At 48.1% G+C, this 17,137-nt stretch overlaps 1 protein-coding gene across 1 annotated transcript in view; it reads right to left on the reverse strand.

The window, feature by feature from the left end:
* Positions 1-16,682, reverse strand: part of Usp13 (ubiquitin specific peptidase 13) — a 122,298-nt gene extending 105,616 nt beyond the window's left edge. The window contains exon 1 of the mRNA XM_021158246.3: positions 16,351-16,682. Coding sequence (XP_021013905.1) covers positions 16,351-16,512 — 162 coding nt within the window. The 5' untranslated portion in view covers positions 16,513-16,682. The remainder of the gene's footprint in view (positions 1-16,350) is intronic.
* Between the last annotated feature and the right edge of the window lie 455 nt (positions 16,683-17,137).

Below are 17,137 nucleotides of genomic sequence, written 5' to 3' on the forward strand. Positions count from 1 at the left end.
AAGACTGTTATAAACACCCACACAAGTCTGCCATCTGACACACAAGACTGGCCTCTGAGGTGGGGCGTGGCTGCCGTGCCCTTGTGAAGGTATTTCATAGGGACTTATCAATAGTTCTGAAGTTCAGGGCACACAGCCACAGAAAGCTTACCCACAGCTCCCCAGCAAAGAATCAGCAAGCAGTCCAGTCTAGGAGCTGAGCTTCTTCCCTCATGCCTCATTAACATCTAAATGCAGGCCAGCTCTAATTCCAGCATCAGGAAGCAAAGGTAGGGAGGGGAATGAGCCAGGAGTTTAAAACCTAGGCTACAGCCAGTTTCAGACCACTCTGAGATATAGAGAGATGCTCCTCTATCTGTCCTGGCTGGATTTGTGTCAGCGTGACATAAGCTAGAGTTATCTGCAGAGAGAAGCCTCCACTGAGGAAATGCCTTCATCCAGATTTCCTGTAGGCTAGTCTGGGCCGTGTGTGTGTGTGTGTGTGTGTGTGTGTGTGTGTGTGTGTGTGTGTGTGTGTGTCATGGTTGATGTGGGAGGGGCCAGCATGCTTTGAGTGGTGCCATTCCTGGGCAGATGGTCCTGACTTGTATAAATAAGAAAGAAGGGTAAGAAGGGTCATGAGGACCAAGCCAGTTACCAACACTTTTCCATAGCCTCTGCTTCAATTCCTGCCTCCAGGTTCCTGGGTTGAATTCCTTCTCTGACTTCCTTCAGGGATGGACTATGTCATGGAAGTGTAATGTGAAATAAACCCTATCCTCACCAAGTTGCTGTTGGTCACAATGTTTTATCAGAGCAATAGAAACCAAACTGAAACAGATATTAGCACCAAGGCGTGGAATATCACTGTGAAAGACCATTGGAGGAAGGATTGTGGGAGAACTTTGGAATTATGTGCTTTCTAGAAAAGCCACAGCTTCCATGTAAGAACTGGTGCAGTCTCATTCATCTGTCATCCCAGTGCTGCTACAGGAAAAAGGAGGCAGAGGGAGGAGGGGCCAAAGATGCTCTCAAGCCAGGTAGCCCGGCCTAAGCAGCAGTAACCATCAAAAGAGACCCTACCTCAGGCAAGGTGGAAAGTGAGAACAGAAACACCGTGGGTCATCCTATGACCTCCACACATGCACTGTGTTATGGAGAAAGACGAGACAGAGATGGAGAGACAGAGACAGAGAGACAGAGAGAATAAAGGTGTCCTGTTAAAATACACTATGGGGGGTGGAGAGATGGCTCAGGAGGAAGAAAGATGAAAAGTCTTATGAATAAAGCCCACATCCACACAAAAGCAAAGCTGACACATCACAAGGCAACAACACTGAAATTTAACTCAGTAATAGAGTTTTTCAAAGATAAATTTTGGAGCTTTGCAGGAAGATGGGAGTTTGTCATTAGTCTTCATTTTTAGAGACAGAGTCTCACTGTATAATCCAAGATGTCCCTAAACAAACCATGTAACTCAGGCTAGCCTTGAGCTACACAATTGCTTCCCTCAGCCTCTGGAATTACCTGTGTGCACCACCACACTAGGCGTTTTGGTGTTAAATGTATTAAAAAAAAAAAAAAAGACTAACTTCTTACATTCTCACAACCTCCTGAAGTAATGGCTATTAAAACAATCTTAGGCCATGAGATGGCTCAGTGGTTAAAGGTCTTCTTCATCCAAAAAAATTCACTAAATCAGCTGCATGGGTAAGTATCCACCTTCCCTTTCCAGTGTCGACACTTACATACTATGGGACAAACAACAGTAACTGTGAATGGAAATAATTTACTTTCCAGCTGACCTTACACACACACAAGACAGACGGACAGACTGCCCAGAACTCTACGTTGAATTTACCTGACAACATCTCCCACACAGGATCAAATACTACACAGGCAGTGTCGAAAGCCCATGTATTGTATTTCAGTATGTGTGTGGCATGTACACAGCCAGTTCTCTACTCTGTATTACCCTGCGTGCGTTTGTGAGTACCATCGGGGCAAAGTGACTTCTTCTCCATTGTCTGCCATTTAAACCAGTGACAGAAGATTCCCATCCAAAGGTCAAGGGCACAAGTCTCAAAGACACAAGTGAGCAGTCATTTCAAATAAAAACACTCCACACTGTCAATCAGCAGGTGTTCAGAGAATTCTGTTCATGAAGGCGTTTTCCTGGAGACAAGCCTCACTGGCAGGCAGAAAAGTAGAATGTGTCTGTGTGGATGGCAACTCAGGAAGCTGGGGACGCTTCCAGCATCTCCTGTGGAAAACAAACGGTCACTACCATAATAAGCATGACCCAGGGAACCAGAGTCAGCACAGGGCCACAGCCAGGATGGAGACTGACCCACACACTGTTATACTAGGAAGACATAATGAACAGGGCACACAGTGTCTTCTAGAACACTGACTTCAAAATAAAAGTAAAAGAAAAATACACTAAATCAGCTGCTTGGAATCATGAGATGAAGTAACATTCATTTATGACCCACCCTTGACATGTCAGCCATAAAAACAAACTTGAGAGCCTATACTGAGGGAACACACTGTGTCGTGATTTTTCTGCAAAGAAAGGGTAATCAGCAAATGTGGTGGTACACAGCTGTAATCCCAATACTCAGGAGGCTAAGAACCAATGTTTGAGAGTTCAAGGCAAGCCTGGGATACATAGGAAGACCCTCCCACCAAAAGAAAGAAAATAACTGAACTCCGTGTGTAAATTATAACATACACCACATACATCTTCTGGTGTGAGACATTCTCTTCATGTGAGAGGGAGATAACATGGGATTGTTTCATTCACATTCTTTTATCTGTGAGATGACTCAAGTACATGCAAGTACACATGTGCAAGTACATGGAGTGGGTGCCTGTGCATGTGTGCACATGTGCAAGGGAAGGGCAGAGATCAACTTTGGATATAGTTCTTTAGGCACAGTCTTCTTTGACTGAGAAAGAGTCTCTTGTGAGCCTGAACTCACCAGCTAAGCTAGGCTGCCTGGCTATCAAACTCCAGGAATCTACCTGCCTTTGCTTACCCGCTGCTGGCGTTATAAGTGCATTCTACCACACTTGGCTTTTTTTATATAACATGAGTTCTGGGGTTCAAACTCAGGCCTTTGGCTGGGATATCTCCTCAGCCCTCTTGGTATTATTTTCTATGTTACTCAGGAACATAGAAATTGGAATTGGATGATGGTTCAGCAATTAAGAATACTTACTGTTCTTTCAGAGGACCTGAATTTGGTTCCCAGGACCCACACTGGGTGGGGGTGGCCCACAACTTCCTATAACTCCATCTTCAGGGCACCCTCTTCTGGAGTCTATAGGCACCTACATTCACACACACACACACACACACACACACACACACACACACACACACACGCACGCGCGCGCGCATGCACACTAAGAGTTCAGGCAAGCAAAGAAAGATAAGCAGCCTAACTAGAAGTGCAACAAGCCAAACTGATCTTCAAAGCTCTTGAAAGAACAAAAGAGACTATAGGGATGTAGCTCAGTTGGCACAGCACTACCTATAATCCCAGCACTTGGGAAGTAGAGGCAAGAAGATGAGCAGTTCAAAATCATCCCCAGCTACAGAAGAAGCTCAAGATCCTGTCTCAGGAACAGTGCAGATCAAAAGAAAACAGAGCAGAAGAAAGAAAGCCAGGGTGCTAAAGGAGCAGGAGACAGGAGGGGACGGTAGAAGAGGAGGAGAGGCCTTCAGACACCGGCTCTGGAGGCCCCACTAACAAGAGAAGAGCTGTCTTTCCCCTGTGTTAAGATTAAAAGCCACTGGGAGTATTTAAAATGAAAAGTGCCTCCATCCCACCACATTACCGGGTCACTCTGCCATCTCCCTGGCACAAGAGCTAGGCCTTAGTGCCACCTGTTTACCAGGCCACTGAGGAGTCAGACACTTTTTTTTCTCACCTATAAAACCGAATCCCCACTCTGAGTGTACTGAGCAATGAGGATGCTGTCACCAGCAGCATCTGGGAAGCATGATGGCACAGGGCACAAAGGAGAGCTACTAGGAACCCCACAGGGCCATGGGTGATGATAGCCATGGCTGTCTGAGGACCCTGTCACTTGTACTAAAGTAAATCTAAAACCCAAACATATAACTCGCAGGCTTAAAAACAGAAATGGGGAAGGAAACCAACTCATTAATAATAAAAGCTTTCCTGGTCGTTTCTTAGATTAACTTATTTTTATTTTAATATTTTATTAATTCTTCAAGACTTTCATACAGAGCATGGTGTATTTTGCCCATCTTCACTCCTGCCCTCACCTCCCTAGCCACCAAATTTAGGACTTTCTTCTTCATTCTCCACCCCATCCAGTCGAGTTAGTGTTGCCCAGTCTTGAGAGGCGGCATGCCCTAGCATGTAATGACCCTACCAAGGATGATGCTATTAAAGAAAGATAACTTCTCCTCTTCTGGCAGCTATCAAACACCAAAGGCTCCTCAGCCAGTGATGAGATTCTGCCCACCTCCTCCCCTCCACCTTGGGATTTGTCTGTGTTCAGCTTTCCCAGGCTCCATGCATTCTGTGAGATCAGATGAGCAACTGCCCTGTTGTGTCCAGAAAACACCATTTCATTCAAGTTGTTCACCACTCCTTCTCCATCACCACAAAAATCCCTGAGCCTTGAAGGAAGTGTTGTGAGCTCTGTGTCTCATTTAGAGATGAGCACTCCATGGTCTCTTGTGACGCTCTGCATGGTGACTGGCTGAGGGTCTCTGTACTCACTGCTTTCTGCTGTGAGAAGCTTCTCTGATGAGGACTGAAAAATGCACTGGGTGTGTAGCAGCCAGACATCAGTACTCATTCTATAGTTCATATGATGCCCATTTAATAATAATAGTTTTAGGGTCTCCCCTGGGGCCTCGCCTATCTAGCCACAGCTCTTGACCATGCTTACACTGTCATGTATAGACTTTATCACATGAGACAGGCCTTAGGAACAGTCAGAAAGTGACTGGTGACTCTCAAAACGTGTGTCCCACTATTGCACCTACGATAACTTATTGTAACCTGCAGGGTTCAAAACCAGATAAAAGTGATGAGGACTTATCTCTTCTGCTTGTGTGCAGAGCACCTTCTAGTACAATAAAACCTACCTAGTGGGGGTGAAGCTTCTGGATCAGTACCAACTCAACGGTTCCATTTTCTGCCACTCAAATACGTAGTATCTTAAGCAACAGGGTCCCACCAGTTCAGGAGAATAGCCAAGAGCACTCATTGGCAATAGCTTGTAATGTTTGATGTTTATGGGACACCATTGGCCAAAAGTTCAAAAAGAGATTTACTTGAAGTATAGTCTCTCCCTATACCCTGGATCCATTATAGGGTAAGTCCAATAAAACACACAAAGAAAGAGAGAGAGAGAGAGAGAGAGAGAGAGAGAGAGAGAGAGAGAGAGAGAGAGAGAGAGAGAAAGAGAGAGAGAGAAGTCTATTTGTGGGTTTCCATGTTGTTTTTTCAGAATGATTTAGTGTTGGCTCTCCATGTCCATATCCTTCCTCCACCTGCCCTTCGAGCCCCTCCCCACTTTAATCTTTCCTGTTCCAATACTCACCTTCATCCCTTTGTTCTGCTCTGTTCTATCTCCCCTCCCTTGAAACCATCCAAAAGTCCCTTACTAAATCCCTGACTTCTGTGGGCATTCCAAATGCACACATGTGGAAGTTCAAAGCTAACATACAGAAATGAGGGGAGATGTGCACTATTTGTCTTTCTGAGTCTGGGTGACCTCACTCGCAATAACTGTCTTTAGCCCCATCCATTTAGCTACAAATTTCATAATCTCATTTTTCTTAACATCTTAGCTTAAGTTTATTCTTCTTTGTGTGTGTTCATATTTGTGTGCATTCTTTTGTATGTACGTGCATTCATGTGGAAGCCAAACGTCAGCTTATGTCAACTGTGGGTGTTGGTCTTCAGGCTCCATCCATCATTTTCTTTTGAGGCAGTCTCGCATCATCCTGGAACTTGTCAAGTAGGATAGGCTGGCTAGCCAGTGTGCACCAGGAGCTACCAGTCTTCTCTTCTCCCTGCACGACACAGCCTCACCCAACTATACTGTGGGCCTGGGATCCAAACTCAGGCACATACCTACCGAGTGGCTTCCATAGGCCATGCCAGGCTTTTTTAAAACATGGACTCTGAGGCTCAAATGTAAGCATTATTCTTTACCAATTGAGCCATCTCTCAAGACCCTCATTTTACTCTTTAAAAGAGATGGGTTCAGGATGAAACTGCCCACCCTGATCAGACTCTGTTAAATGTGAGAAGCGGGTTTCCAGACAAGCCCATAAAAGCACATCTTGCTAAGCTGATACAAGTGTGAGCTGTACTGAATGGGGTCCCTGCAAAGAGCCAGAAAATACAAGACCTGTGATTCTCACAGTAGGCCCAGCTCCTCACAAGATCACTAAGAACACTGTGCCTGTGTTTGCCAAGCCCAAGACAAGATCCTGTGAGTGTTACATCACCTTTGCTCAGAGGGACACAGGCACACACTGCACACACACATGAGAAAAGCACAAACCAAAGTGGTGGTTTGAATAAGAATGGCCCCCACACCAGGCGTAGTGGCACACGCCTTTAATCCCAGCACTCGGGAGGCAGAGGCAGGCGGATTTCTGTGTTCGAGGCCAGCCTGGTCTACAAAGTACAAAGTGAGTTCCAGGACAGCCAGGACTACACAGAGAAACCCTGTCTCGAAAAAAAAAACAACAACAACAAAAAATAGCCCCCATAGCCTCATATATTTGAATCCTTGGGGAATGGCACTACTTGAAAGGAATAAGAGGTCTGGCCTTATTGGAGTAGGCGTCGCCTTGTTGAGGTAGGTGTGTCACTGGAGTTGGACTTTGAGATTTCAAAAGCTGTGCTAGGCCAAGTATCTCTCGCTTCCTGATGCCTGTGGCTCCAGATGTGTAACTTTCAACTTCTCCAATACCATGTTGGCCTTGTGTGTCACCATGCTTCCCACCATGCTAATAATGGATTAAACTGCTGAACCTGTAAACTAGCCCCAATTAAATGCTTTCTTTTAAAAGAATTGCCATGGTCATGGTGTCTCTTCACAGCAACAGAACACTGACTAAGACAGGTTTATGTAGAACAGCAGGAAGCCAGGTATGACAGGAAGCAGAATAACACAAGTCCTAAGCTGGGGACTCAAACTTCCCATATATGTACAGAAATGAAGCCCCTCCTGAGGTCACATGGCAACTGAAAGAAGGGACTGGACTGAACCCAGGCTAGCCTGATCCCCAAGGCTGCCTAGTGTGTCTGCGAAGCAGATGTCATTTTGCTGGCAGGAGCTGGGTGGGCGGCTGTTGGCAAGCACAGCCGTCGCTGCCAGGGCTCACAAAAAAAAGAGCAGCTTTTCCTTCCGGGCTGTTGCATTCAAAGCAGGGGGCAGGACAGGGACAGCCACCGGATTCCAGAGAGGTGCCTGTGTCAGGCATTCTGTCAGGCTTTCCTGTAGAGAGAAGAAAAGTGTGCCCTTCTCAAAAGTGGCCACTCCTGGCTGAACTTGTTCTATTCAGCCAGTTTCCAAGACCCCATGGACTGAGCTGCACGGAAGATGTCACTGAACTACCTGAAGGGTTGTCAATTCCCTCAGTCTTTGTGCCCTCATCTGCTATGTCCAGGAACCAAACGGAGAGAAAATTCACGTTTGCTGAAGCCCACCATTAAAGCCTCAGGCTGGAGACCTGCTATACAATTCAGTGAACCCCAAGTGGTCATGCACATGAGCTTCTTGTCCCCCTTGTCCCCCCCCCCATCCTCACATTCTTGTTCTTCTGTTCTCTTTCCTCCTGGCCAATCAATGTTCTGATCCCCTCAGCAGACCAACAACCCTGTTTCTAAGAACTGCTAAAAACAGACATCTATGGCCAGGTGGTCATGCCTCCTCCACAGTCACACCCAAAGCATTAGCCAGTGCGGGGAGGACACTTGGTGTTACTAAGAGAGAGTCTGCATAATTGCAGCCAATTACAAGTGTCCTTTAAGGCATTTCTACTTCCTAGCTAATTATATACATGGCGAATCTACTCCAGGATGATTTTAAGTCACGTGTATTCTGCCCAGAACAGCTGGCCACCATAGCCTAGTCACATGTCTAACTTCTAGAGAAAGCACTAGCACAGGCTCCTGCCTAAGGTTCTCTGAGCTTGAGCCAGTCAGAGAAAAGGGGACAAGGATACAATGGGCACTGCTTCCTCCAAGAAACAGGTGACATGATTCAAGGAGCACAGAGGTGGTTGCCAGTCCCTCACAAGTCTAAAGTACTCAAACTAGGCACTACCACATCCCCTGACCTCTGAGGTCCCTGCTTCCTAACTTCCCAGGGTGTACAAACTCAAAGCCCACTTGTATATCCCATTTCATCCTCTTCATGGTCACCTTTGACACACTCCATTCCCTGGACACTGGCCAGGGATCCTCCTCCATCCATGAGCTGTGGGACTCCACTGGGTCATTACCTGCTTCCTCAAGCTCCATTCTCACGGCCATTGTCCTGATGAAGGGGTGTCCTCCAGTACAAAAGCAACTTTCTATTTCAACCCTTAGCTCCGGGTGTCCAACTACTCCCGACTCCAGGCCTAGTCGACATTTCACTTCTAGAAGAGCAGCCACCTTGTCTCCAGCCTCTCTATCCCCTCACTGCTAAGTGGCCAGCCCATCTAACCTAGTCTTGTCTTAAAACAGGGTCTCATGTAGCCCAGGCTATCCTTGAACTTGCCTACCTAGCAGAGGCTGACCTTGAACTCTTGGCCCTCCTGGCTTCACCTCCCTCGTACTAAGATCACAGGCACTTGTCACTACTGCCAGCTCTCCACCAGTTCAAATCTCATTAAGATCATCAGCCTCAGAGTAAGAATCAGACCCAGTCTCCCCGCTGACCGGCTCTTCCAGAAGAGAATTTACTATCTCAAACACATGAAAGACCTCCACACCTTCACACCCTCTTCCAACAAAGCTACACATGTGGGACCTCCCGGAGCCAAAGCCAGACACACTGCTTGTTCTCAGGCCTGAAATCTTCAAGCGTACATTTTAAGTGCCGCATCAAATATCCTGTAAGTGCTCTGGGGGAGGGGAGATCTAATTGCATAACACATCATAGCTTACATTGCATCGCTGTTATACTCCAGACTCTGAACAAGCCTGAAGAAGTCCCTTAAAGTCCCCAATGCTGGGTGGGCCCATAATGGACACATTAGAGTAGAATGGAGATCTGTCACTTTCCTCCTGCCCTTGGACCTCTGTCTTCTCCACGGACACACCTCCCCCACGGTCACCTACCCCACTGCAGGCTGAATGGTGGGGTCAAAATGAGAAGTGACTCGAAACAAAATGGGGGTGGGGTAAGGGTTTCATGTGGACCAGGCTGGCCTTGAACTCAGTGTGTATGAGGATGTAAGCAAGAGGATGGTTTTGAACTCCTGTTCCTCTTGCCTACATCTCTCTAGTGCTAGAACTGCAAGCTTGCACTTGCACCCAGTTTTGTACATTTCTTGAAATAAACCAAAGCTGTGTACATACTGGGCAAGTACTCTACTCACTGAAGCTAAAGGTTTTGATTCCCTTCACTGGAATCATGCACTACCCTGCATCCTAGGCATTGTCTCAGGCCAGTACTGGGCATGCGCAGATCTATCACATTCATGTCATTATTACAGTTCCAGTTCTTATTCAGTCACTGTGCCTACAGATAAGGGGGTCTGTGACCAATCACACAGTACTGAACATGAATGACAGCACAGTCCTGGTGGCATCGGGAGAGGCCTGGCCTCTGATCCTCTACCTGGGCAATGCCATGGGGTCAATTCTACAAAGTCTCAGGGGCATCTAGAATCACAGTACACAAAACACCCAAGACACTAACTATTCCCTGGCAGCTTAAGGGTCAAACTTAGGACGTGAACAATAGTATAGCAAAATTAGAGAATCACATTGGTAATTTAGTCATGTTTTTCATTCCAAAGCATATGTTCAGGGTCTTAAAAATAAGTAATCGGAGGAAAAAGAGTCAGGATTAGTAACACAGACTTATTATAAATTGTGTAACTTTTAGTTTTCTGTTATTTCCCTTTGATTCTCTATTCTGGCCTTACATAGTCCATGGTTTGGACAATCTGTATTCTACCTAGTGACCAAAAGAAAAAAGAAAAAGAAGTGGCATAAAAACAGGGGGGAAAAAAAGAAAGGGAGAGCCTAGCCCAGGTTGGGGAGAGGGGTCCTCACAGTCAACACCAGGCCAGCTTTGAAGTATGTCTGGGTCACCCAGGGGAGAGGTGACAGAGAAGGTATTCTGACTGAAACAGCCAAAGCACAGGCAGAGGTGTGGTATGGAACTCCTAACTCTGGAGGGCACCTGGGAGTTAACACAAGAAAGATGGGTCAGCCAGGTAAACTGAGGCGACGAGGCAGAGTCATCTGATCAGCAACCCTGTGCAGTTCTGGGCAGAAAATGGTACCAAACAGGCATGGAGAATGGTTCCAGAGGACCGTGTGCAGACTGGAGGGAAAACAAGGTCATTGGTTCAGAAGCTTCTGAAAGAGCAAGGGGAGGTCAAAGGTTAGCTGTCTTCCTTAGTCAGTCCTCGCCTTATCTTTTGAGACAAGCTCTCTCCCTGAGCCTGGAGCTGGACAATTTAGTGAGACTGGCTGGCCAGCAAGCCCCAGGAATCCTCCTGTCTCCCCAGCACTGGAATGACAGACACATGCCACCATGCCCAGCCTTCTACACGAGGTCTGGGGATCCAAACTCAGGTTCACACATTGCACGGAGGCACTGCTGCCCTGACTGTGCCACCTCCCCAGCTTTTAAAACACATAACTCATCTCCCGTGCCATGTCTGTTTCAGAAGATCTGGGTTGGGAAGCAAAAACTCCCAAAACGCTCATTTCTAACCATTCCAGGCAATGGTGACACTTGGTGGACAAGCTCAGGAAGATTCACCAAGCCCCTAACAAAGCTTTCCCACAAGTAAATGTGCTCACAGACCTCCCCTGGTTAGCTAAGTCAGGCCTGACTACCAGGCCCTTCTCTGATAGAATTTTACAAAGACTCCTGGGGAGACAGAGAATCAGCATGACGTCATCATCTAAGAACCTTGGGAAATGGAGAAGTTCCTTCTCCACAGAAGTCCTGCTACTGGAAGGAGATGTGAGCTGGTGAATGGCTCCTCTCAGCTGCTGTTGCTCCTGGAAGCCTAGAGGGTTGAAGAAGACTTCCAGAACCAATGCTGAGCTGGTAAGCGAGGGTGTGGCCTGGATCAACACTCGCACAGCAGGGGGAGGGGGGGGGAATCTGAAGATAAATACCCTCCCCCTCTTCTGCACCTCCTGTGGAAGATTGGAGGTGCATTCCACAGCTTCCCCTCCCTGAGACTTGCTACCAGCTGCAGTCGGCTTAAGCCAGGGCTTTCCTCCCTTCTTGTTGCTATCCCTTTGCCTTTCCCTGAGACAGCCTGCCAACACAAGCTGCCTGTTCCGAAGCCTGCTCTTTGCAATGATCCAAGATAAGGCCAGGGTGACCATTAACATTCACTGTCAACTTGACAGGACCCAGAATCACCTAGGAGACAAACCTCTCCAAGGCTCTGCGGGGGGTTGGGGTGGGGGGGGGTCTCGGTTGGGTTCAGTGCGGTGGGGAGACACTTTCAGGGCACTGGATTTTAGACTGAAAAGGGGAGAAAAGCAACTAAACACAGCGTTCACTTCCCAGTTTCCTGCCAGTGGATGTAAGGTGATGAGCTTCCTCCAGTTTCTGCCACCATGACTAGTCCCACCACCTCAGAGGACTGCGCCCTCAACCACAAACCACAACAGGGGCTTTAGTCATGGAGTCTGTCATAACAACAACAGCAACAAACTATGGCTAAGACAACAAGGGCTAGACACGCAGCTCATTCTGCAGTCGGAGGAGAGCGGTGTGCCCTGAACAGAGAAGCCCCTGTGCCGTCCAAGACTTCACACCTAGTAAATGCTTCAAAAGTAAGAATTAAAGGGATAAAAAAAACAGGAAGAAAGCCAGTGTGGAAGGAATGGTACCTAAGTGCAGGTGCCTGGATACACCACAGACTGTAAGCGTAGGCCCTCGGGGACAGGATGGAATCAGAAGTAGATGAGAAAGATCCTTGATAACCGCTCACCAGGGGCTCCAGAGAGAGCCATGGTGGGTATGTGAAGGCACAGAGTAGATGCGGGACTCAACACAATCCCCACAACCTGCACCTCATGAAACTTTTAACACAGTATCTGACCTCCAGCTCCACTAGGAAGAACATCACAGACTTCATGAGATGAACCAAGACAAGGGGAATTGAACTGAACACACTGAGGCTGGAGGCTAGACCTGGGCAAAACCAAAGAGGCAGGGGAACAAACTTGTCTTTATCATCTGTTCTGTCCTAGACACTTGAGGAGAGGAAGGACCTGGGAAGTACTGAGACCTATCCAGCTTACTACAGCCTGCAAAGCTCCAGCTGTGCCTAGGGCCTGGAGCCTCCACGATACAAAGGCATGGACTGTCTTCCTCCAACCTTGCTTTGCAATAGCTACTTTCCAACACTGGATTCAAACTGCCGAGGGGACAACTGGACGGGAGGGATTATTATTTCTTACTGGTGGTCAAGTGTCCCCACGGACTTGATGGAGACCCCACAGTACTGGGAGCGTGCGGCAGGGATGCTTCCTACCTCACGGCAGACAGTAGCAGCGAGAACTAGGAAGGAGCCAAGAGCAAGACACCCAACAAACACCCACCCCAATAATTCGTGTCCCTTCTTAGATCTAAGGTCCTGAAGTTTTCAGAATCTCCCAAAATAGCGATACCGTAAGTTGGGGAATAAGAGCACGTGCACCTGGAAAGGATATTTCCTATTCAAACCATAACACACATGAAATCATGTTACCTAAAAGTAACTTTCAAGAGACAATTAAATGGAGGACCTAAATTCAACCCCTAAAACTCAATCGATGGCAGGAGGAAAGATTCCTTTTCTGTTTGCAAGTTGTCCTCTTAGCTCAACAATAAGCCGTGACTCATGTATGGCATAGACCTGTGATCCAGCTATTTAGGAGACTAAGGTACAAAAATCTCAAGTTCAAGGTCAGCCCAGGGTTCAGAATAATTTCAAGTAAGTTGTCTTGGCAACTCAGTGAGAGCCTATTTCAAATTATAAAAAGATATAGGGGACATAAAAAGATATATGGGGATATAGCTTTCTGGCAGAGAACTTGTCTAACATGTATAAGGACCTACACCAAGATCAGGTTCAATGTTAGGGTATGAGGTTAACATGTTAAATCCCAGCTCCTACTACTGTGGGGGTCTCTGCTCAAGTGTATGGGGACACCTGACACCAGCAAGATAAAAAAATTTGCATATATGTGTGTGTACATATATATGTATAATTGATTTTTTTCATATATATATATATTCAAGTACTTTTTCGGAATTCAAGATCCTCTTTCTACTCCTTTCTTGGTTCTGAAGTTGCATCTTATTTGCTGCTATGATTTGAGCCCATCCCCGTTGCCTGCCCCACCCTGTGCTGTGCCCCAGGTAGTACTGTTAAGCGGTGGGGTAACAGAACCTTTGGTGTAGTCTGCCTAACAGAAATGGGCCACTGGGGGCTATATCTGCTTCTCATGTTGACCTGAGCCTTCTGCTTCCTTGAGTGGCCGCACACTACTAACTGCTCCACCATTCCCTCCCCTCTAACATGGACTGCACTGTGCGTGCCAACTTAAATCTTGCCTCTCGGTGGCTGTTCCTGTAGGGATTTTATCTTAGCAGCTAGAAAACTACCACACTCTGCCAAATCAGCCTTCTTGTTTTGCAATACATTATAGGCACACAAGAAGGAAATATCTGTGCTTTGCGTATTGGACCATATAACTCCCTTCCTTAGAATATCCACCCATTCTTATATCTTCTATCAGCTTTAGCTATGAGCCTTTTCAAAACAATCTGAAAGGAGGATGTCTACCCTCACCCCCACCCCAATGTAACTGTTTTTGACCTTCCCCCCCAAAGCCCCACAACATGTATGAACAAAAGTTTTTGCTCTGTTTGACACCATCCAACTGTGTTTCTCACATGTGTGAGCTGGCACTAAGTTAAGTGCTCAAAAAACAAAACAAAAAAACCACTGGATCCTCAGTGAACTGCTGAAGTCCCCCAAGAAAAAACTTCTCATTATCAGGCACCATGCTTTAAATGATCAGTTATAAACCCTCGTCATCTTCCCGGAAATACAGATAATGAAATAGCCTGTAAGCAGAACCAGTCTCCCCCAAGGAACATGGCAACACGCATGAACTCATCACGTACATGGACAAGAAGCCTCTTGAGCACTGACTGGCACATGGAGACCCAGAGCCTATCTGTGGAAACCGGTTTCAACAAGCGACTTGTCCTCACCCCTGCTCTCCAGTACCAGTCTACCAGCAAAGCTCGAGAAGCAACCAGTCCACCATAGAGAAAGTCATTTTATGTGTTGTCTTAGTCAGGGTTTCTATTCCTGTACAAACATCATCACCAAGAAGCAAGTTGGGGAGGAAAGGGTTTATTCAGCTTACACTCCCATACTGCTTGCTGTTCATCACCAAGGAAATCAGGACTGGAACTCAAGCAGGTCAGAAAGCAGGAGCTGATGCAGAGGCCATGGAGGGATGTTCTTTACTGGCTTGCTTCCCTCAGCTTGCTCTCTTATAGAATCCAAGACTACCAGCCCAGAGATGGTCCCACCCACAAGGGGCCTTTCCCCCTTGATCACTAATTGAGAAAATGCCTTACAGTTGGATCTCATGGAGGCATTTCCTCAACGGAAGCTCCTTTCTCTGTGATAACTCCAGCTGTGTCAAGTTGACACAAAACTAGCCAGTACCCCACAGGGTCCACCCAACCTGAAAACGGTCTTTCCAAGAGTGTTGTAGGGAATGGGATGCAATGGCGTGCTGACAGTCACCAGGAGTAATGTGTTCAAAATGTGCCAACTGTTAAATGTAATCTTTCATTCCACTCTACCCGGGTCTTTTTTTAAAGATATGAAAAATAAATAATTAACAAATTAATTAGGTTTGATCCCCAGATCAACCGGAATAGCATAAGAGAAAAACTAAACAATCCCAGAGAAGATGATAACGCCAGAACTGCAATGAAATACCAAACAAAACAAGCTCCACTAACCATCCCAAGCCAACCAACCCCAGACACACACACACACACACACACACACATACACAAAAGGAAACTTCTGAGGTTTTGCCTCTCTTTTAGGGTCGAAGCCCCTAATAACTATATATGATGTACAACCTCTGTGAAACCTGTCTCTCCCTCCAACCCATGCACCTCGCGATGCCCCAAGATCTGCTGGGTGACATATGAGATCCAAAGTGGAAGGATAAAAATAACCTGGTCCTCAAAAAGGCAGATAGCCGCCAGACAGCTGAGTCACTTTGAAGCCCATTTTGACTACTGTAGGGGGCATTTCACCCTGCCTCTGCCTCGCAAGCTTCCACAACCTCACAACCCACTGGGTTGGAAACCTCCACCAGCCTCCCTGGTGGAAGGCCAGGATGCCTCTCGACTTCCCCTCCTCCTGCGGGGTCACGAATCAGGAGTGAACTTTTAATAATTCACATAGCGCACGTCAGCCCAGTGACTCACTTAGAAGGGAAAGATTTGAGTAAGGCTTTAGGAAGCCATAATAAGCCAGCGGCAGACCCCTTATTTCTGCTGCCCTAATGGGACCACCGGACCTGACAATAGCCAGAAAGGAATGGGATGGGAAATGGAGAGAGAGGCGAGCTCAGAGGCCATCAGCATTGTCCCGCAGTGGGAAACCCTGGGCAAGAAAAGGCTTCTAGGAGAGAGAGGGAGAGAGAGGGAGAAAAGGAGAGAGAGAGAGAGAGAGAGAGAGAGAGAGAGAGAGAGAGAGAGAGAGAGAGAGAGAGAGACTGAGCGTGCCGCGGGCTAGGGGACTGTCACCTACCACGTCCCCACCCTCTGTCGCCCGGGAGAACAGCTCAGAACCCTGGACTAACTCTTGCTTGCCTTTCTCGATACTGGGGCTTTGGGCAGAATACTGACGACCGGGGCCCTGGAATCCTAGCCACAGAGTAGCGGAGCGAAGGGCCCAGAGGACCCAGTCTTCGTCCGCCGCAGCCTGGAGGCGCTCACTTGGTGCCAGGGAGCCAAAGCTGGAGGAGAGGCAGCAGGAGGAGGAAAAAGTCCCGGGCCCGCAGCTCATCGGGTCCCCTGCCCTGTGCGCCACCCCGTTTCCCAGGCCGGCTGCGCAACTGCGCCGTGGATCTTCCTTACCGGGGAGTCGTAGGAGAAGGCGCACTCGTTCTTGTAGACGCGGTCCCCAGACCTGGGCACGCGGATCGTGGGCATATGAGGCACCAGCAGCTCGCCCAGGTCCCCTGCAGCCATCTTCCCGCCGCCGCCCGGCACGCTGAACAGGGCACCCCGGCGCTGCATGACCGCGGAGCGCAGCGGGCCTGGGGAGGAGCGCGGCGCAGCGGGAGAACAGGACCTGGACGCGGCGGTCGCGCGGGTTGAGGATCAGCTTAGGCTCGGGAGGCTCGGCCCCTGCCCCGGCCGGCCGGCGGGCGGGAGCTGCTATTTTTAATCCAATGGCGAGTCGCCGGCCCAGCTGCAGCGTCAGGCGGGGCGCGCGCCAGCCGCAGCGCCGGGGAGGGGGATGCCGCGAGGGCGGGGACGCAGGAGTGGGAACCAGGGAGGCCCCGGGTCCCCACGCACGCCTCCCGACCCGCCATGGGCCCCACCTCGGGGATGTAATCCCCAACTGCCCAGGATCAGGTCCTGGGAAGCCCGCACAAAAAAGCGGTGCACAGCGCGACCTCCCCATAGATCGGAAAGGGGTGGGTGGGACTCAGGAGTCGCCTCTCTCTTAGATTCTTACTTCTCACTTTTTTTAAACATGCAAAGCTCTATAAAAGACACTAGACTCCATCGAGGCCTGGAGAAGGAAGAGGTATGTTTCCCTATATGTTGCAAGGGTAGACTGTAGGAATTCTACCCCCTCCCCCACACAACCAGATAAGGATGTCTATTTTTCTCCATCTTTACAATGTCGTCCTAT

The sequence above is a fragment of the Mus caroli genome, unplaced genomic scaffold (genome assembly GCF_978045245.1).
Source record: "Mus caroli unplaced genomic scaffold, Mus_caroli_1 scaffold_3, whole genome shotgun sequence".
NCBI classification, from domain to species: domain Eukaryota; kingdom Metazoa; phylum Chordata; class Mammalia; order Rodentia; family Muridae; genus Mus; species Mus caroli.